At 35.9% G+C, this 23,014-nt stretch overlaps 1 protein-coding gene across 9 annotated transcripts in view; it reads left to right on the plus strand.

The window, feature by feature from the left end:
* TRIM37 (tripartite motif containing 37) overlaps positions 1 to 23,014 on the plus strand; it is a 146,058-nt gene that overhangs the window by 46,196 nt on the left and 76,848 nt on the right. For all 9 annotated transcript variants that reach the window (XM_042915290.1, XM_042915298.1, XM_042915292.1 and 6 more), the window contains exons 10-12: positions 2,142 to 2,192; positions 3,569 to 3,650; positions 11,738 to 11,814. In XM_042915290.1, the coding sequence (XP_042771224.1) occupies positions 2,142 to 2,192; positions 3,569 to 3,650; positions 11,738 to 11,814 (210 nt within the window). The remainder of the gene's footprint in view (positions 1 to 2,141; positions 2,193 to 3,568; positions 3,651 to 11,737; positions 11,815 to 23,014) is intronic.

Below are 23,014 nucleotides of genomic sequence, written 5' to 3' on the forward strand. Positions count from 1 at the left end.
CCTCGCCAACCTCTGTTGTTGCCTGAGTTGTTAATTTTAGCCATTCTGACAGGTGTGAGGTGGTATCTCTGTGGTTTTAATTTGTGTTTCCCTGATGATGAGTGATGTTGAGCATCTTTTCATGTGTCTATTAGCCATCTGGATGTCTTCTTTGGAAAAGTGTCTGTTCATGTCTTTTGTCTATTTCTTCACTGAATTATTCGTATTTTGGGTGTTGAGTTTGATAAGTTCTTTATTGATTTTGGATACTAACCCTCTATCCGAAATGTCATTTGCAAATACCTTCTCCCATTCTAGCAGTGGCCTTTTAGTTTTGTGGTGAACTCTTTTGACCCTTAATGGCTAACAAAAATATGACAAAATAATAGTTTGGTCTTCCAGCCAAAACAACAAAGGAAATGTATAGCACTGGATGTTAAGGATATGGTGGAAAAAACATTATGAAAGATGTTATGAATTTGGTGGGAGAACCAACCAACACTGGTATGATTGGAACTTGCATGAAATTATAAACAAAAGCATGTCATGACTTGACCAAATTTGGAAACTGTCCTGGAGACATTTCCTTGAAGCTCTGATTAGGTTTGTGGTTCCAGGTAGGCTTTCTAGGTACTGCTTACATTCATTCTACTAATTGGGGTTTGGTATACTGAATGTGCGGAAACATAATGTGGAGAAGTTAGAGCAGACGTTCAATGGACCGTGACTTCTAATCTGTTACTTGAAAGAATAGTAAAGATTAACGAGGCAAACATCTGGGAGTGAGGAATATGAGTGTTTTAAGAAAAGGTAACAGCTGCCTTGGAATATGGTTAGGGGTGTTTGACAGTAGGATAGTAGCTATATAGTTAACTGTTGCAGGGCAAACCCCATACTTATGTGAAAAAGATATGAGCTATTTAGCTATACATACTTACCATAAAATAAAAAATAATATATTTTTAAATCTATGCTGTGTTTTCACTGGCAAACCACTAATTTCTTTAGGCACTATCACAGTGTGAAAGTGCTGTAGATGTTATCATATATTTTATTTTGGTAATAATGAATTTTCATGAATTAAACTTTAGAAGATATATCTGAGGATACAGTGAAATGGCTTGCAGTTTATCTTTTTGGTAAATTTATAATTTTATTAATTTTATTTATTAAAAAAAATTTTTTTAATGTTTATTTAGTTTTGAGACAGAGAGAGACAGAGCATGAGTGGGGGAGGGACAGAGAGAGAGGGAGACACAAAATCAGAAGCAGGCTCCAGGCTCTGAGCTGTCAGCACGGAGTCCGACGTGGGGCTCAAACTCACAAACCATGAGATTATGACCTGAGCCGAAGTTGGTTGCTCAACCTGAACCACCCAGGCGCCTCTATAATTTTATTTATTAAATACAGAATATTTTATGTTATAATACTGTATATGATAGTGTCTTTATCATAAATGTTTTATTGACTGACTTTTGAAGTGTTTGAATGACAGTACTGTAGACTATTCACATATCTAAGGGTATATCCTGTGGTTGTGTTGTAGTTCAGTTCTCTTTAGAGAAGAATGTATGGAACTAAAGTTAAGTTGCCTGAGGTAATCTCGCCTTTCCAAGAAATTGTTGCTTACCCACTCTATTTGCCCCTAGGTGATTATGTATTCTTATTCCATAAAATGGTATTTCCAAGTTAATATTCTTAAAATGTTTAAGGTCATCAATATTCCTCATAATTTGTTTTAGAGACTGAAGTTGGGGATTTATTGTGATGTCTTTTGCTGTTTCTTTTGTTTTTTTCTAAACTTCCTTTATATCTGTTTCATATTTTAGGTTCCCGACTTAAGCACCCTTCCTTTTCCTATTTCCATGAGTAGTTTTGAGAGTCTCTTATGCTTATTTTAATGCTTACTTGTTGCTTCTCAAAAAGCCCAACTATTTTATAAACTATTTGTTGAGTCTCCAATTTAATTGAAAACTTTTGATGTTAGCTTTTGATGGTTTTACAAATTCATTTGGTTTAATGTCCGTATTTAGTAAGGATTGAAAAATATTTCTTAGGGACTTAGTTTAAAAACATTTTAAAGATATTACTGAGGGACTTTGTTTTTTAATTAAATGAAATTTTAAACTTAAATAATTATTTTACCTTTTGCTTCTTTTTAGTGAATTAGTACCATCTTATGATTCAGCTACTTTTGTTTTAGAGAATTTCAGGTAAGAGTTTTTGACTACTGAGATTTGTTTTGTATGTCTACATAAGTAAGAGCCAGGAAGTATCATTCTTGGGTTAGAATACAGAACAAGGATCTGTGTCACTCGGTGTGTAATCTTAGAAGAAGCAAGTTTCATATTAGAAACATATAGGTCATTTGTCTGGATTATATTTTATCTTCAGGACAGATTGCTTCTCTATCTAGTCTGGGAAAAGAAACCATTTTTTTTAAAGTAGAGGGTCCACTTAGCCTTTACTAAGGTGGGGCGAATGGGATTATTAAGGTCAATGACCATCCCCCATCCTCGGAAATAAGAGTGGTGGGAAGAAGTCGATTTGAGTCCATTTGTCTTAGCTGGAAGTGAGAAATTGTGAATGAGAGGCCATTGTCATAAGAAATTTTATGCTTTGTAACTTGCATGTTACTTTGTTAGCTTTTACTACTTTTTCTTGAAGATTGGAAACAAAGATCTTAAAACGCTGAGGTCTTAAAGGGACTTGTTTTCAAAGACAGTTTGGAAATGGGGAACCATGAAATAAAAGGCCTTGCCTTGGGGAGAGAAATTCTAGGAGGTGATAACCATCACCAAAGGCCAAAGTTTGAGGATTAATACCTCTTTCTTTCCTTTCTTTCTCTCTCTCTCTTTCTCTTTCTTTCTCTTTCTCTCTTTATCTCTCTTTCTTTTGAGAGATATAGAGAGAGAGCACGTGAGCACCTAAGCAGGGGAGAAGCAGAGAGAGAGAATCTTAAGCAGGCTCCATGCTCAGTGTAGAGCCTGACGCAGGGCTTGATCTCACGTCCCTGAAATCCTGGCCCGAGTCAAATTCAAGAATTGGATGCCTAACCGACTGGGCCACGTAGTGGCACAGTGGGGGCTGGAGCACCCTCCTCCATCTGTCTTTTCTTATGGGATAATTTTTTGGCTAAAATACAAACTTTCTGAGGATATCCCCACATATGTTAAGATTAAGCATATTTCTTAAGTTTTTCCATATTAGAAAAGGATAATTGTACTACAGCTATGTGAGGAAGAAGCCCGTTGGGTTTTTTCTTTAATGGTAAAAGACTGCTTGTTGAAGTGGTAATTAAATTCAGGACACTTAGTTTTATTTTTCTTTATATTTTCCTTTTCCCTTGAATGTCCCAATTTTGAAACTGAAAAGATACTGCTGAATATTTCAGTATCATTAAACCTTATTTCTGAATGTAAGTATATATAAATTTATGCAGTGGAGTCTTGACTTGTTCAGCACCTTCATTTACTTGTTTAGGACTGCAAATAAGTAACATAAGTAAAGTGCTTAGAGTTTGGTTTTGCCTGTTGATATTTCACAACAGTTTTGATCTTGGGATTTGGTTGGTTTTCTTTTACTTCAGCACTTTGCGCCAGCGAGCAGACCCTGTTTACAGTCCACCTCTTCAAGTTTCAGGACTTTGTTGGAGGTTAAAAGTTTACCCAGTAAGTTTTTCATATTTCTAATGAATTTTGAAACCAGGGTCTTTCTTTCAGTGTTCTGTAGCACAGTGGTTCACTTTTATGTTTAATTTGACAATTTCATTTACTTCATTAAGCAATTCATGAATCAGGCAGCATCCCATCTAACAGATAGAAAGATGCTCCCTGGTTCACTTTTCTTAGTGGAGTAAAGAGTTAAAGTAATGACAATATTATGGTTTTTTTATAGGTAGATTACTAAGCATACCAAAAAAATGAGTTAAAATGAACAGTATAAACCTTGACATTACATGAATTTTATTTCTTATTTCTAGGAAGATATTTATCTTTAGAAGAAATATTTAAAATTCTTATTTTAGATATAATTTTTTGAATAAAAATAAATTATTGATACAGAAAGCCATAAAAAAAATACATGTATGCTGATTGCATACTCATGGTGCATTTCAGTGTGTTCCTTTGACCTAGGAATTTTCTGCAAATTGGCAGCTGGATGCAGTGACATGATGGGAGATATATAGTTGCTTCCTATGGCAACAGTATAAGTAGTAGTGTGTTCTTTTATCACACCATGCCTAGTTGCATCTCTTACTGTGATATTGGCAGCTATCGATGTTCATTGCCTACATCTGTTAATTCATTGGAAATTGTAAAATAGTGATATTCTCATTTTATTGTTTTTCATTTATTATTTGTAATAACTTTTATAAAGATACGCTTCTAAGAGATGCTTCCCGTTATCTGTTATTTGGCTACCCACGGTTATAGTTCATAAAGAAGAAACAATTTTTTCCTGTTATTTACTAGAAGTGATCAATTAGATTTTTAAAAATGTCATTATGAATTCATGGATTTATACATATGTAATGTCTTTAAGTTAGCTTCTGTGTCACTTTGCTCTGACTCTAAAAGTCCCTAGTAGTGATTCTTAGGAGTTAGCTTTCTTATTCTCATATTTATGGCAAGATGTTCTAGGCTCATTATGTACATTTCCTACTCCATATCTGGAGTCAGCCATTTTATTCAAAGAGCCCTGATTCCTTTTAGTGGGAAGTGATATTTCAAGACCAAACTGGGTGCTAGGGATGCTTATTTTTATGAGGTTGGTCACAGTTTCTAACCTCCTTGGTGAAGGGAGCTAGGAAATACAGTGATAAATATGTTAGATGTTTGGAAAGGGGGGAATCTGAATTTATTTATTTATTTATTTATTTATTTAAAATTTATTAATACTTTATTTTTTTAGAGCAGTTTTGAGTTAAACATCAAAATTGAGTAAAAAGTAAAGAGAGTTTCATATGCCCCCTGACCCCATACGTGTACATGCTCCTCCATTATCAACATATCTTGCCCCCGAGTGGTACATTTGTTACAGTTGATGAACTCCTATTGACACATTATTATCCAAAGTTCTAGTTTACATTAGAGTTCATTATTGATACACATTATAGGGGGTTTTTGTTGTTGTTATGTTGTTTTTAGGCCAAAGAATATAATTCGAGAAAACTGGGTAGGAGTATGGATAAAATTGAATTGGATAAGTTCCAGGGATCTCAGTAGACAAAATATATTTATGAACACTTTAAAATTGCTATATAATTAAATACTGGGTTTTTTTTGATATATGTATTTTTTTAAAGATAAAATAACTCATGAGTCAGTGCTTACATTTATAATTCAAGTTCAAGACTGTGGAGTGTTTTTACTTAATCTCTTTATATTACACCTGTGTCTCCTTCCATTTTAGTAATCCCTTTTTTAAAAATTATTATGTATGTATATTTTTTTTAATTTACATCCAAGTTAGTTAGTGTATAGTGCAATAATGATTTCAGGAGTAGAATCCAGTGATTCATCCCCTACTTATAATACCCAGTGCTCATCCCAGGTGTCTTCCTTAATGGCCCTTGTACATTTATCCCATCTCCCCACCCACAACCCCACCAAGTGCGCACAGTTTGTTCTCTGTATTTAAGAGTCTCTTATGTTTTGCTCCCCTCCCTGCTTTTATATTATTTTTGCTTCTCTTCCTTTATGTTCATCTGTTTTGTATCTTAAATTCCATGTATGAGTGAAGTCATATATTTGTCTTTCTCTAATTTTGCTTAGCGTAATACACTTAGTTCCATCCACGTTGTTGCAAATGGCAAGATTTCATTCTTTTTGATTGCTGAGTAATACTCCACACACACACACACACACACACACACACACACACACACACACCCACATCTTCTTTATCCATTCATCTGTCGATGGACATTTGGGTTCTTTCCATGCTTTGGCTATTGTCAATAGCACTGCTGTAAACATTGGGGTGCATGTGCTCCTTCAAAACAGCATACCTGAATCCTTTGTATAAATACCTAGAGGAATCCTACCTCTTGAAGCCTTTGGAAATTATATAATCAATCACTCATCTGCTTTATTTCATCTTATAGACAGAAATATTTCAGGATAGGAAGTCTTAATTCTACCATCAGTTTGATTACAGAGAACTGCTTAGACATTTTTTTGTTTATACTCCATGTTCCCCACCCCCCTTCCCCACTTTCTGCCATATTAAGTAGGAGTTTTGATGTCCGAATCTTGTTCTCTAGTAGATTCTACTGGAACAGCTAGTGGAAACAATATTCCCTGACTTTATATTTTGAAAACAGTTTGTATTTTACATACTCTAAAGCCAGTATTGCTGGATATAAAATCCATAGCTTATATTTTCTATAATTGGGTATCTTAAATGTTTAATTCCATTTTCCATTAGGTAAAATCTGATTATAAACTAATTCTTAAAAGCATTCAGTGATATGGACTAAATGCCCAAATAATCTTTTTGTTTGTTTAAGTTCAGTAATTTACTATTATGTGTTTGGTTGTTTTGAGTCGTCATATGCTGGTGTCTTTTAGTATGTAGATTTAGATCTTTTTTGTTTTTCTTTTTTAATGTTTTTTATTTATTTTTGAGAGGCAGAGAGAGACAGAGCATGAGCAGGGGAGGGGCAGAGAGAGAGGGATTCACAGAATCTGAAGCAGGCTCCAGGCTCAGAGCTGTCAGCACAGAGCCCAGTGTGGGGCTTGAACCCACAAACCAAGAGATGATGACCTGAGTCAAAGTTGAGACTTAACCAACTGAACCACCTAGGCGTCCCATCTTTTTTTCCCCCTAAGAAAATATTTCCTGAATTCTAGTTTTAAGTATTTATTATGTTTTTTTCTCTGTTTTTTTCTTGGGACTTGGTGTATTATCTGTATTTTGAGATTTCTTTTCCTGTCTTCAGTATTTATCACTTTCTACTCTTATGAGCTTTTCATTTCTTATTCATTCATCCACTCATTCATTTATTTTTTTCTATTTTTATTATTTATTTAATTTTAATTTTTTTTTTTTTTTAACATTTATTCATTTTTGAGAGACAGAGACAGAGCATGAGCGGGGAAGGGGCAGAGAGAGGGAGACACAGAATCTGAAGCAGGCTCCAGGCTCTGAGCTGTCAGCACAGAGTCTGACATGGGGCTCGAACTCATGAACCATGAGATCATGACCTGAGCTGAAGTCGGATGCTCAACCGACTGAGCCACCCAAGCACCCCTCGTTCATTTATTTTAAAGTTTATTTATTTTGAGTGAGTGAGTGCACAAATGGGGGGGAAGGGTAGACAGAGGGAGAGGCAGAATCCCAAGTAAGCCCTATGTTGTCAGCACAGAGCCTGACACAGGGCTCAAACTCATGAACCATGAGAACATGACTTGAGCCAAGATCACGAATCAGATGCTTAACTGACTGAGCCACCCAGATGCCCCTCTTTTTCATTTAAAAAATTTTCCTTAGTTCACTTATAAGATCTGTTTTGTTTATTTGCTCTCATGTTCTTTTTAGTTCAGTGATTATTTCTTAAATAACTTTTTCTTTTATTTCTAATTCTTTCCTTAGTTTTATCACCTGATTTCTGAGTGTTTCTAATTCTGGTATGTTATTCTTTTATGTCCTATTCTTATTTTATTTTTTTTTCCTTCTGCAGGTTGTCATACTGTTTTCTTAGTGTCATGGATTGTTTTGAAATGGGTTACAATTTTGATCTATTCTTTGAGTATGTTTTTCAAGAATGTTTTCATTATAAGGATGTTATTCTCTTTTTTTACTTTGGCAAATAATGCTTAACACTGAATTTGCTATCTTAATCATTTCTAGGTGTACATGTAGTATTGTTAAGTATATACACATGTTGTGCAGCAAATCTCCAGAACTTTTTTTACATCTTTCAGAACTGAAACTCTCTGCTCATTAAATGATAACTCCCCCTTTCTCCTTCCCCTCAGTTTGGTAACCACCATTAAACCTTTTGTTTCTGTGAATTTGACTGCTCTAGAGATCTCATATATGTGGAATCATACAGTATTTGTCTTTTTGTGACTGGCTTCTTACATAATGTCCTCAAAGTTCATCCATTTTGTGGCTTGTGTCTGAATTCTCTTTTTAAGGCTGAACAACATCCAGTGTGTATACCACACATTGTTTATACCACACATCGTTTATACCACACATTGTTTATCCATTCATCTGTTGATTGGCACTTGGGTTGCTTCTACCTCTTGGCTCTAGTGAATAGTGCTACTGTGAACATGGGTGTGCAAATATCTTCTCAAGATGTTGCTTTCAGTTCTTTCGGCTATGTACCTAGAAGTGGTATTGCTAAATCAAATGATAATTCTGTTTTTAATTTTTTGAGGAACCTCTACACTGTTTTCCGCAGGAACTACCCCATTTTACACTCTCAGTGATGCACAAGGGTTCCAATTTCTCCCTATCTTTGTCAGTACTTGTTTTCTGCTTTGATAGTAGCCATCCTGATGAGAATGAGGTAGTAGTTTGGTTTCAGTTTGCATTTCTTTAATGATTAGTAATATTGAACATCTTATGCCTATTGACCATTTGTACATCCTGTTCAGAGAAATGTGTACTCAAGTCCTTTGCCCATTTGAAAATTTTGTTGTTGGTGTTGAGTTGTAGGAATTCTTTATATATTCTGGATATTAACCCCTTATTGGGGGTTATGATTACACATATTTATTAGATGTATAATTTATACATATTATCTCCTATTCTGTAAGTTTCTTTTTATTCTTTTAACATTTCATGTGCAGAAGTTTTAAATTTTGATGTTGTTAAATTTATGTTTTTGCTTTTGGTTTCACAGCCAGGAAATCTTTGCCAAATTTAATGTCATAGAGCCTTTTTCTTATGTTTTATTTTAATAGTTTTATAGTTTTAGAATTACGTTTACAACTTTAATCTATTTTGAGTTAATTTTTGTACATGAAGTAGGGACCCGATTTCATTTGTATGTGGATATCCAATGTCATAAGGCAATCAAAAATAAATATGGTGCCTTGCTTTCTGAGAGATGTCCTGGCTCTGCCCTTCTCCTTCCTTTGTTTTTATTATTTCTCCGCTGTTTATTTTTTATTTCACTCCTAGCACTTTCTATGTAATCTCGGGAGTTATCATGAAAGGCCCTATACATTCGTTTATAATAAGAATAAGAACTTATAAGTATATAAAATTTAGAGTGACTTAACTGCATTTAATTCTCAGACTTGTTAACGTTAGGCATCCTTGTACTCAGTTCATAATCTGTTGAGCAGCTCATTCCATTTTCAGTTGTCTGTATTTGGCTTGTGAGGCTTTTCAGTGGCCAACTCTTTGCCATTTTATGCTTTTTCCTGTTTTTTGTTTCATTAGATGTCCTACAGCTTTCCTCTCTTTTCTCCCATAAAGATGTGTATATCATACAGGTCTTAATGGTTGTAACTGATATATCTTTATTTGCTTATATTTTTGGGGTTGTGGAGATAACCTTTTATCTAGTTTTGTTGTAAATATTGTTTGTGAGCTTTTGGATTTTCTGTCCAGTTATATGTTTTGTTTTGTTTTCTGTTTGGATTTAGAGAGTTGCATAAACTATGTTGCCATTGCTGCAATCTTTCCAGAATCCTGTGTTGAAAAATCTTAAAGCTAGTATTTTGTTGGAAGTGCAGCTGGCATGTACTTAAGATACTAAAACATTTTCCTTAAAATTATGATTAAAATTAAAAAGATTTCTAATATTATTAGCTGATAAAGATCAGGAGTAAAAAATATTTATTCCTTTTTATTAAAATTTTTTTTTAACATTTATTTATTATTGAGAGACAGAGAGACACAGCGCATGAGCAGGGGAGGGGTAGAGAGAGGGGAGACACAGAATCCGAAGTAGGCTCCAGGCTCTGAGCTATCAGCACAGAGCCTGACTTGGGCTTGAAGTCACGAAGATCATGACCTGAGCCCAAGCCAGTTGCCTAACCAACTGAGCCACCCAGGCGCCCCTATTCCTTTTTATTAATTTATTCCAGGGAAATAGTTCTAGGAGCATAATTTAAAGATTTTTTAAAAAATGTTCATTTTTGAGAGAAAGAGATACAGACCAAGCAGGGGAGGGTGAGAGAGAGAGAGAGAGAGAGAGAGAGAGAGAGAGAGAACCCAAGGAGGCTCCATACTGTCAGCACAGAGCCCTATGCAGGGCCCAAACTCACAAACTGTGAGATCATGACCTGAACCAAAACCAAGAGTCATGCTTCACTGACTGAGCCACCCAGGTGCCCCTCTAGGAGCATAATTTAAAAGAAGAAAAGAATCTGGCCATTTGAACAAGGATATTGATAGATTTTTAAAATAAAGATAATTTGAGATAAATTTATATTCAATAAAATTTACTAATTTTGGCAAGTTTCCACAAATATATATAGTCAAATAATTATTACCACTCCGTGATTTTTAACCCCCCACTTTTCTCATTTGTTTTTTAAGCTGATCCCTTCTTTCTTCCTTCCTGGCCCCTCTGCAACCACTGATGTGTTTTTTTCACTATAGTTTTACTTTGCATAATTTCATATAATGGGATCATACAATACATAATTTTTTGTATCTCATTTTTTTCACTTAACTGATAATTCATTTATTCTTTACTGTGTATTGAGCATTTACCTCCTTTAACCCTGAAAGTTTCCTCAGGATCTTTTGAAGCATAGTAGCCTAGAAATGAAGGGGTTAGTAAGTACTTGTACTCCTCCATAGTCATATCCCAATAGACACTGGAGATGAATAATAAGAATCCTTCCTTCAATCCTCACAGTCTGGTTGGGAAAACATGTTTATATATGTAATTACAACAATGATAGTCATTTAGAAAGGTAGACACGTGAGCAAAATACTGAAGAAATAGAGAAGGAAGTTATTATCTTTGTAATAATCTCTGTAATACAAATTTAAACAACTTCTTAATCTTCAGACAGTTATATGGAATGCTAACATATAAACATTATATAGAAATTATATTTAATTACTTTCAACATCAAGTGTTATCTTTTTCTGTTTTACTCACTTTTGGTTTTAAATATTTTTTGTCTCCTACCCAGTAAAGTTGAGGTTTTTTTCGTATTTGGTGTGTTGATTTTTCATGGAGGCTGATATTTAAGAGTTTTGTGTATGTTAGAACTCCTTTTTGTATGTTAGAATTCTTAACTCTTTTTTTAAAAACTTTTTTTAATGTTTTATTTATTTTTGAAGGAGAGAGACAGAGTGTGAGTTGGGGTTGGGGCAGAGAGAGAGGGAAACACAGAATCCGAAGCAGGCTACAGGCTCTGAGCTGTCAGCACAGAGCCCTACATGGGGCTTGAACTCACGAACGGCAAGATTGTGACCCAAGCTGAAATTGTTCACTTAACCAACTGCGCCACCCAGGTGCCCCTAGAATTCTTAACTTTTATCATAGTTGTTGACATTTTCCTTAGTTTGAATGCCTATATATTTTCATCATTTTCTTTTTTAATGTACAAAAGATTTAAATTATTAGAGATTTAAATCTGTTGGTCTTTTTATCTGTGTTACTGCTTTAATCGTAGAAGTATTTCCCAATCCAAATAGGAGATATTAATGTTTGCTTCGTTGTTGCTTAAATTTTTACACTTAAGTTGATCTAGAGTTTGTATTTGTATAACCTCTCTCTCTCTCTTTAATTATTGATGTGTAGTTGACTCTTCTTCCTTTTTTTAAGGATGGAAATGGAGTCGTTCGTGGTTACTACTTATCTGTGTTTCTGGAACTGTCAGCTGGCTTGCCTGAAACTTCCAAGTAAGACATGCAATTAAATAACAAACTTTAATGTGTGTTTATATGCATTCCTCTTAGGATTTTTTAACTTTTGTTAGTTACTGTATTGTTGTATCTGTTAAGATGTGTACTAGTATGGAATCCCTGGCATAGTATAGCACACACTGGCAGTTCTTTCTTTTTTTTTTTAATGTTTATTTATTTTTGAGAGTGAGGGAGAGCACACGTGAAGGGGGAGGGGCAGAGAGAGGTGGACAGAGGATCTGAAGTGGGCTCTGCACTGACAGCAGTGGGGCTCATACTCATGAACTGTGAGATCACAAACTGGCAGTTCTAAAACTGCCTCAGGAATACTCCTCTTTTTTTTTTAACTCAATTTTTTTTAATTAAAAAAATTTCTAAATTTCTTTTTTGAGGGAGAGAGAGAGAAAAGTGGGGCTCATCCCAAGCAGAGCTCATGTTTGTTTGTTTGTTTTTTACGTGAAGTGGGGCTTGAGCTCACCCAGTGTGGGTCTTAAACTCACAAACCTTGAGATCATGACCTGAGCCAAAGTCAGATGCTTAATGACAACCACCCAGGCACCTGGACTCTTTATACTCTTAAATTTTATTGCAAACCCCAAAGAGGTTTTTTGGCTTTTGGTTTTTGTTCTTAATTTTTTTAAATTCAGTGTACGTTGGAAGGCCAGGTGTTCTTTTTTCTGTTTTGTGTTTGAGAGAGAGAGAGGATCCCGAGCAGGCTCTGTGTTGTGCAGAGCCTGACCTGGGGCTTGAACTCATGAACCAGGAGATCATGATGCGAGCCAAAATCAACCGGAAGCTTAACTGACTGAGCCACCCACATGGCCCAAGAGTTTTTTGTTTGTTTGTTTGTTTGTTTGTTTGTTTGAATATGGGTTATATGAGTTAGAAATTAAAACTGAGAAAACCTTAAAAAAATGTTATAAGTTCGCTTTAAAATAATAAACCTATTGTATACTAACATAAATAATATTCTTGTGAAAGATAACTATTTTTTTTTTTTTAATATATGAAATTTATTGTCAAGTTGGTTTCCATACAACACCCAGTGCTCATCCCAAAAGGTGCCCTCCTCAATACCCATCACCCACCCTTCCCTCCCTCCCACCCCCCATCAACCCTCAGTTCTCAGTTTTTTTTTTTTTTTTTTTTTTTAAATTTTTTTTTAACGTTTATTTATTTTTGAGACAGAGAGAGACAGAGCATGAACAGGGGAGGGGCAGAGAGAGAGGGAGACACAGAATTGGAAACAGGCTCCAGGCTCTGAGCTGTCAGCACAGAGCCCGATGCGGGGCTCGAACTCACGGACCATGAGATCATGACCTGAGCTGAAGTCGGACGCTTAACCGACCAAGCCACCCAGGCGCCCCAGTTCTCAGTTTTTAACAGTCTCTTATGCTTTGGCTCTCTCCCACTCTAACCTCTTTTTTTTTTTTTTTTTTTTTTTATAACTATTTTTCTAAAGCAAAATAATATTTGGTGAGAAAACTTGTACTATTTTGCATTTTTTGAAATGTCTTAATGTATAGCTTTAAAAAAGACAAATGGATCCTCACATTGGCTTCTATATTCACTTTGTTGCAATAAGTTCTTTGGTTGAAGTATATGTTTAAAATCTGGTCTCAGATTTTGAATATCATGGGTAGTTGGGAAAAGTCGTTTGTTTTTTTTTTTTGTTTTGTTTTGTTTTTGATGAGATACAAACAATTCATATACCATAAAATTGACCTTATAAATAAGTGTACAGTTCAGTAGATTTTAGTATATTCAGTGAGTGCTGTAACTGTCACTGATAACTAATTTCAGAACTTTTATATCACCCCATGAAAAGACCCATTAGTAGTAACTTCCCTTCCCCCTTCTCCCCATTTCTTGGGAACCACTAAGATTCTAAGATTCTTGGGAATCTACTTTTTTTAAGGAGGAATATTTAGAAAAGCAGTTTTAGATAATTGTGAATTTTGGTATTACACCAAAGTTGAACAAGTTGTAGTTTGTTGAATGTAGTTTGTAATGGGGAATCTAGAACCATATCAGTGAATTTTATTTTACTCTACTGCAGTAAAATTTGTTGATGTGGTATGAGATGTCTGTTTCTAGCTATGATGGTGTAATAAGGAGATAACCCTTTCTCCTGCAAAAATCAAAAAAAGAAAGAAAGAAAAACAACACTTTCTGGACATGAGGCAACAAATGAAAGCAATCCTTTAGAAATAAGAAACAGATAAGCTGTATGATTGCCTCACCTTATATAGCCTTGAGAGAGTTTTCAGTCTGTAACATAGGGAGGAGGAGCTGAGGTAGAGTCTGGCAGACTCTCTGTGTTTGAGTGCCCAGGAAGACCAGTTTAGCTAGAATGTGTTGGACAGAATTCCAGAGAGGGGAGAGCTCCACAGAGAACTCTGGAGATCTGTAGAGGGTTCCCTTAAATTTAGTGTTCTGCAGAGTACTGATCAGGACACATGTATAAGGAAACTATCTGAGGTTCGGGAAAGAAGCATCTGAAAGATTAGAGGGAGTGGTGCCTGGTGCCCATAAGAGGTAGTAATGTGTCTGTTCTTACAACTGTAGTGGAGAAGCTTGTAATTCATGGGCACTAAATACAATAGTCAGGAAATTGTTGCTTCAGTAATGGAGAACTATTAGTACTAGACTGAACACTGCTCCCAACCCACCTAACAAAGAAAAAGCAAGGCCTGAAAGATCTTGTAACTAAATTGTGTCCCAGAGCAAAGTTCAAGAAAATTTATAGGATCACAAAATGTCTAGTACCTGAAAAAGTCAAATTTACAATATCTGGTGTTCAGTCAAAGATTAATTGACATGTAAGGAGGCAGGAAAACATCAAAAATGAGGAGAGTAATCAGTCAAAATTGAGCAAGAACTATTTTTTTTTTAAGGATTATTTTAGGCTGATTATTTTTTTAAAGTTTATTTTTTTATTTTGAGAGAGACAGAGACAGAGACAGCGTGAGGGGAGGGGCAGAGAGAGAGAGAGAGAGAGACACTGAGAATCCCAAGCAGGCCCCAAGCTGCCTGCACAGAGCCTGACACCAGGCTCAAACTGGAGAAACTGAGATCATGACCTGAGCCAAAACCAGGAGTCAGATGCTTAACCCACTGAGCCACCCAGGCGCTCTAAACGATTTTTCTTTATGTAGATTACTTCTGTTGATGTTTTCAGAATTAGAAATTAAAACAAATTGATCTTTTATTCACTAAAAATAATTAAACCTATTGCATATTAAATATTTTTCTTAAAATTTTTTTTAAATGTTTATTGATTTTGACAGAGAGAGCATAAGTGTATGTGTGCAAGCGGGGGAGGGGCAAAGAGAGATGGGGAGAAGAATCCCAAGAAGAGTCCAAGCAGGGCTTGATCTCTGGAACCATGAGATCATGACCTGAGCCAAAATCAATAGTCAGACGATTAACCAACTGAGCCACCCAGGTGTTCCTCTACTTTTCTCTTAAAGTAACACTCATCATTATATTTAGGTCTACATGGATTATCCAGGATAGTTCCCTCATCTGAAGATCTTTAGCTTAATCCCAGCTGTATACTCTCCTTTTTTGCTTGAAAAGTTAACAATTGGGGCGCCTGGGTGGCGCAGTCGGTTAAGCGTCCGACTTCAGCCAGGTCACGATCTCGCGGTCCGTGAGTTCGAGCCCCGCGTCAGGCTCTGGGCTGATGGCTCGGAGCCTGGAGCCTGTTTCCGATTCTGTGTCTCCCTCTCTCTCTGCCCCTCCCCCGTTCATGCTCTGTCTCTCTCTGTCCCAAAAATAAATAAAAAAAAAAAAAAAAAAAAAGTTAACAATCACACATTCCAGGGATTAAGATGTGGATATCTTGGGGTAGGGGGTAATATTCAGCCTACCGCAGCCATAAACTATAAAGCCACTATTAAAATGACAAAGACATATTGCTAATAAAGCAACAAAGGGGATAAAATGGATTTACAAACAAATACCTAAAGAAGGCAGAAAGAATTAATGGGTAACAAAAGAACAGATGGGATGAATACCCAAATGTATTCGTGTAAATTGTCTCACTACCCAGTTAAAAGGTAGAGATTGTCAACCAGCCTCCCCTGATTGACATTTATAGACTGATCAGACAGTAGCAGAAGTGCCCAGATTGTTTACCAAGAGAGGCCATATTCTGGGATATAAAACATATCTCAATAAATTCAAAAGGATTCAACTCATTCAAAGTATGTTCTCTTGCAATCAGGGAATTAATTTAGATATTAACATACTGTATTTTGGAAATCTGAAATATTTGGAACTTAACACATTTCTAAATAACTCTGGATCAAAGAGGAAATCATAAGGGATTTTTTAAAAGTATTTTGAACAACAAAAAATATTTTGAACCAAATGAAAATGAAAACATATTAGGATTTGTAGTGTGCTGCTAAAGTAGTAAGTAGAGGGAAATTTATAGCAATAAATGCCTATATACAGTTGACCTTTGAACAATATGGGTTTGAACAGTGCAAGGTTTGAACTGCAGGTTCATTTATACACAGATTTTTTTCAATAAATACAGTAAGTACAGTATTGTATTTTCCTTACCTTTTTCTTAACATATTCTTTAGCTAACTTTGTTGTGAGAATATAGTATATGATACAAATAGCGTACAGAATACACTTAATCAACTGTTTATGTTATTGGTAAGGCCTCTGGTCAACGGTGGTCTATTAAATTTTGGGGGAGTCAGAAGTCACACATTTTTGACTGTGTGGGGATCAGGGCCCCTAACCCCCCTACATTGTTGAAGGATTAGTTGGTAAGTGAAAAGCAGAAAGGTTGCGAGTCAGTGATCTTAACATCTACTTTAAAAAACTAGAGAAAAGAAAAACAAGTTAAATGGAAGGTAAGCTGAAGAAAGGAAATTACAATAAAGATCAGAGCAGAATGCAATGAAATAAAAATTGAAAAAGCAATAGAGAAAATCATTGAGATGAACACAAAATTAGACTAAACCTACATGATTGTGAGACTTACAGTAAAGCTACAGTATTAATATAGCATAGTATTAACATAAGGATAGAAAAATTCATCAATGGAATATACCACATTCAGAAATAAGCTCACATTCATAAGCACAACGGATTTTTGATACAGATGCAAAGGTAATGCTGTGGAGAGAGTATAGTCTTGGTCCTTGAACATTTGGATATCTATATGCAAAGAACATAAACTTATACCCATACCTCATACTACATATGTAAATTAGTGAAAATTGACCATAGTCCTAGATGTAAATTCTAAAACAAAAAAACGTATAGAATATCTGTGACTTTGGGTTAGGCATTGCTGTTTTACAAACCAAAAGTATAATCTTTAAAAGAACACATTTACTAGACTTCATGAAAACCATGAAGTTCACCTCTTCAAGTTACATAGACTTTTATCCAGAATATATAAGGAACTCTCAAAACTCAGCAATTAAAAAATAAACAAGCTCCCTTCCCCCTGGGGACAAAACATTTGACATCTCACTATGAAAGATATATTGATGGGAAAATAAACCTATTTAAAGTAATTAATAGAATTAGCCATTGGGGAAAGGGAAATTTACCGGCAATACACTACCAGTATACCCTATTGCATTAATCATTAGGGAAATGGAAGTTTATAAACAGTATGATACCACTATATCCTATTGCATTGGGTAAAATTAAAAAGATCATACTGGGCGGGGTGCCTGGGTGGCTCGGTTGGTTGAGTGTTTGACTCTTCATTTTGGCTCAGCTCATGATCTCACAGTTCGTGAGTTTGAGTGGGCTCTGGGCTGTTAGGAGCCTGCTTGAGAATCTCTTTCTCTCTCTCTGCCCCTCCCCTGCTGTCTCTCTGTCTTTCTCAAAAATAAACAAACATTTAAAGAAAGAAAAAAGATCATACCAAGTATTGGCAAGAATATATAGAAATTTGAAGTCGTGTACCTTCCTCATGGGAATGTAAAACAGTAACTACCACTTTTGTAAACTATTTGGTGATTTGTTAACAAGCTAACTATACACTTGCTACATGACTCAGCTAAGCCACTCCTAGATATTTACCCAAGAGAAAAGGGACTGTATGTCCACACAAGGATTTTTACTCAAATGTTCATAGCAGCTTTGTTTGTAATAGCCAGATAGAATCAACTCTAATTTCAATCAACAGCTGAATAGATAAATAAATTTTGGTGTGTCCCTACAATGGAATACCACTCAGCAATAAAGAGTTATGAACTATTGATACATGCAACAACATGAATGGTTTTTAAATTATTTGTGAAAGAAACTAGAATATGTATATATGATTCCACTAATGTAAAAACTCTAGAAAAATGCAAACTAATCTGTAGTGACAGAATGCATGTATGTAGTTGTTTGGAGATGGAGGGACAGACAGGGCTGGGGTTAGGTGGAGGAAAATGCTAAGGAAGGGAGCACAAAAGGCAGAGGAAACTGGGAAAGGATGTGTTTTGTATCTTGGTTGTAGTAATGGTTTAATGGGTATGTATTTATGTGTATGTGTGTATACATATAAAAATTACCAGATTGTGTAACTTTCTTTGTTATACTTCATTAAAGCTATTTACTCAAAAAACAAACAACAATGAGAACTTAATTGGTCTGTCTTGTACTTTGTTTTTTTGTGTGTGGGTGTGTTTTAAATTTTAGAGAGCAAGTGTGAGGAGGGGAGAGGGATAGGGAGGGAGGGAGGGAGGGAGAGAGAGAGAGAGAGAGAGAGAAAGAGAGAGAGAGAGAGAGAGAGAGAGAGAGAGAGAGAGAGAGAGAATGAATCTTAAGCAGGCTCCATGCTGAACCCAACAAAGGGCTCGATCCCACAACCCTGGGAACATGAGCTGAGCCAAAATCAAGGGTTAGATGCTCAACCAACTGAGCCACACAGGGGCCCCTAATCTGTCTTATACTTGGAATGGATGTTTTACTCATGTGTTGATCATTTAGAAAATAATAATTTATAGGGGCACCTGGGTGGCTCAGTCGCTTAAGCGTCTGACTTTGACTCAGGTCATGATCTCACAGTTCTTGAGTTTGAGCCCTGCATTGGGCTTTGTGCTGACAGCTCAGAGCCTGGAGCCTGCTTCGGATTCTGTGTCTCCCTCTCTCTCTGCTTGCACTCTCTCTCAAAAATGATAAACATTAAAAAAAAGAAAATAATAATTTGCTAAATATACAGTTGACACATTTCATCATGTGATATTAAAGAATTACATTCATTGATATTACCATTTTTTATCAGGAGAGTCCTCAAGTATTAGAAAACTTTTTTTTTTTTTTTACGTTTATTTATTTTGAGAGAGCTGGGGAGGAGCAAAGGGACAGGGAGAGAGAATCCCAAGCAGGCTTTGCACCGTCAGTGCAGAGCCTGACACGGGGCTCGAACTCACAACCGTGAGATTATGACCTGAGCTGAAATCTAGAGTCAGACCCTTAACTGACTGAGCCACGAAGGTGCCTCTGTTAGAAAGCTTTTTTTTTTTTTTTTTTTAAATTTTTTTTTTTTTTAACGTTTATTTATTTTTGAGACAGAGAGAGACAGAGCATGAACAGGGGAGGGGCAGAGAGAGGGAGACACAGAATCTGAAACGGGCTCCAGGCTCTGAGCTGTCAGCACAGAGCCCGACGCGGGGCTTGAACTCACGGACCGTGAGATCATGACCTGAGCCGAAGTCGGATGCTTAACCGACTGAGCCACCCAGGCGCCCCTGTTAGAAAGCTTTTAAGCTCATGTAGCACCTCCAGATTTTCCAGAGTTAGGACTTTTTTATTTCAAAGCTTGTGTTTTATCATTGGCAACCAATATTGGAAGTTTTTTTCTTTAGATGTTTTGGTCCAGAAAATGTCTGCCAGATATCCACAACTGAATAACCCTTGTTTATTGTTGTTCTTTTAATTTGATATTACACACAAAAAAGTGAATTTGCAACTAAGTTAAAGTTATTTACCCAAGACAACCATTGTACATGACTATACAGCAAAAGTACTTTATGTATGTGTCCCATTTTGTGACAGCAAGATGTGAGATTTAATAAAATGTATCAATTTTACTACTTCATCAAAAACATTCCTGAGAGACACTGGCATTTTGTTTCACTGTCTGAAAGTGTGTAGTACTGAATAATTTAATGACTTTAGTGGTACATTAAAAACAAATTTTTTTTAATGTTTATTTTTGAGAGAGAGACCAAGAGACAGAGCATGAGCAGGGAAGGGGCAGAGAGAGAGGGAGACATAGAATCTGAAGCAGGCTCCAGGCTCTGCGCTGACAGGGCACAAACCCACAAACTGCGAGATCATGACCTGAGCCAAAGTTGGAAGCTTAACTGACTGAGCCACCCAGGTGCCCCTTTACTGGTACATTTTTAACTACTGTTCTTCTGCACCATTGTTCCGAATGTCCTCACAATGAAAGAGGCACACAACTTAATATTACGATAATGGTTGACATTTTGGATGTCTGAAAGGACCATTTAGGAGCTGACCCTTGGGCACACAGATTACATTTTAACAACTTCTGACATAGACTAACCTTAATGCAGAATATTCTTGCCCCTACTGGGGAGTCAAACTATGAATAGTGCTAGTGATATGGAAAGGATTCTGCCTTTGAATTACAAGTATGTTTTAGCTGTTGGCTTTGCTTCAAATCTCCTGTGTGATCTTTAGCAGTGGACTCAACCTGTATTTTCTTTTTTTAATGTTTATTCATTTAGAGAAAGAAAGCACCTGCATGTGCCTGAGTGAGTGTGGGAGGGGCAGAGAGAGAATCCCAAGCAGGTTCTGTGCTGTCAGCGCAGAGCCTGACTCAGGGCTTGATCTTACTAAGCTGTGAGATTATGACCTGAGCCAGAATCAATAGTTGGCGCTTAAATGACAGAGCCACATAGGCGTGTCTCTAACCTGTGTTGTTATTATAACAGCTAACGTCTGCTATGTATTTACTTTATGCCAAGCACTGTGCTTTATAGTACCATTTTTCTTTACTATCCCCTTGTGAGCTGTAGGTTATATTAGTCCCATTTCACAGATGGTAATACAGTGATGGCTCAAATTATTCACTCAAGATCGGCATTGTTTAACAGCAGTCGGTTTAACACAGACTTTTTGGTTTCTGTATTGTTGTTGTTAACGACCAAGCTGTTTTGATTCTCTGAAATGAGCCATTTTGGTTGGAAAGTGGTTGATCGAGGGCAGAATTATAAGAATCTCAGTGATTACAGGATTTTGTTTGTGTCCCTGTTGCTACCATTAAATCTTGGGCCTCTCCTCATCTCTTGATTAAGCTATTTCTTGATCTATCTCTATTTCCTGTGTTGGAAAGTTTCCTTTCTCTGTTACTGATAGGTAGATTTTGTGACATTTCTATTGCCTTTGGTACTGATTTTATTTCTGTGCTTTTATTGTTGATCATATACACTTCAGGAACCTAAAGTTCACATTGTCTTATAAACAGCAATAAATGTTATCAGTGATAATGAAACATTCAGGATACTGAGGTTGAAAAAGATTATGATTCATATATTTGTTAAATATTATCTAAATACTTTAGCGAGACCTTTCTATTCTGATAAAGTGACATCTTATCTGTTAATTCTCTTAACACTTCAGTAAACCTAGAGGAAAGTTTTGAATACTTTTTCATTAATATTAAAATGTCATTCAGTTATGGAATTCAGAGTTGAACAGTGAAGTAGTTTAACTGCTAAAATATGAAATAAAACTTAGATCTTTGTGTCATTATCTAGTATATTTTAGTATCATCTGGGATGCTGCAGAAGTACTATCATAATTTCATTATGCTTAAGTATCTCTCTAAAGGTGTGTTGGCATACACGTGTATAGACTTTCAGAGAATATTTGCATATGAGTGACATCCTGAAATTAACTCTACAGTCCTTGCTGAGTGCCTTGTTTTAGAGAAGGGAATTTCTTTGAGTTGCTTAAGGAAAGAGTTGAACTTTTCCTGGAGGAGTAATTAAATAATTCTAAAATTTTTAAGTGAACAGTTATTATATTTATTCAGAGCCTTCAGTTTGGTAGAAGGAATATTCAAATTTAAGGTTTTAGTTTTATCTAAGATTGGGGTTTAGATGCTAAGTTAAGTATTTTAATTTGGATTAATTCCCACATTTGTTAGAAATACAAGTATGTATTTGTCATGATTTTAAAGAACTAAAGCTGGTAAAGGAACTTCTTTCATACATTATATGGTTTTTCATACAATGTGAGTTTTTACTTTTTTCTATTGATCTTTGTGCTCGCTTCGGCAGCACATATACTATTGATCTTAAACTTTTATTTGTTTTGAACCCAGATGTATTTGACTATCTGCATTAATGTATTCTCCCCCAGATTTTCAATATTCTTGATTGTTTTTCTGTGTATTTTGAGTTTTTCACTACTCATTTTAAAAATAGAAGTAACAAGTTAATATTGTAGAGGTGAAATTCATGTAACATATAATTAACCATTTTATTTTATTTATTTTTAATATGAAATTTATTGTCAAATTGGTTTCCATACAACACCCAGTGTTCATCCCAACAGGTGCCCTCCTTAATGCCCATCACCCACCAGGAGCTCCCCTCCCTCCCACTCCCTATCAACCCTCAGATTATTCTCCATTTTTAAGAGTCTCTTATGGTTTGGCTGCCTCCCTCTCTTTTTTTTTTTTTCCCTTCATCTCCCCCATGGTCTTCTGTTAAGTTTCTCAGGATACACATAAGAGTGAAAACATGGTATCTGTCTTTCTCTGTAGGACTTATTTCACTTAGCATAACACTCTCCAGTTCCATCCATATTGCTACAAAAGGCCATATTTCATTCTTTCTCATTGCCACGTAGTATTCCATTGTATATATAAACCACAACTTCTTTATCCATTCATCATTTGATGGACACTTAGGCTCTTTCCATGATTTGGCTATTGTTGAAAGTGCTGCTATAAACATTGGGGGTACAAGTGCCCCTATGCATCAGCACTCCTGTATCCCTTGGGTAAATTCCAAGCAGTGCTATTGCTGGGTCATAGGGTAGATCTATTTTTAATTTTTTGAGGAACCTCCACACTGTTTTCCAGAAGTCAAGCTTTCATTTTTTGCAGATGACATATTATACATGGAAGACCCAATAGACTCCACCAAAAGTCTGCTAGAACTGATACATGAATTCAGCA

This window comes from Panthera leo, chromosome E1, assembly GCF_018350215.1.
Source record: "Panthera leo isolate Ple1 chromosome E1, P.leo_Ple1_pat1.1, whole genome shotgun sequence".
Classification (NCBI taxonomy): domain Eukaryota; kingdom Metazoa; phylum Chordata; class Mammalia; order Carnivora; family Felidae; genus Panthera; species Panthera leo.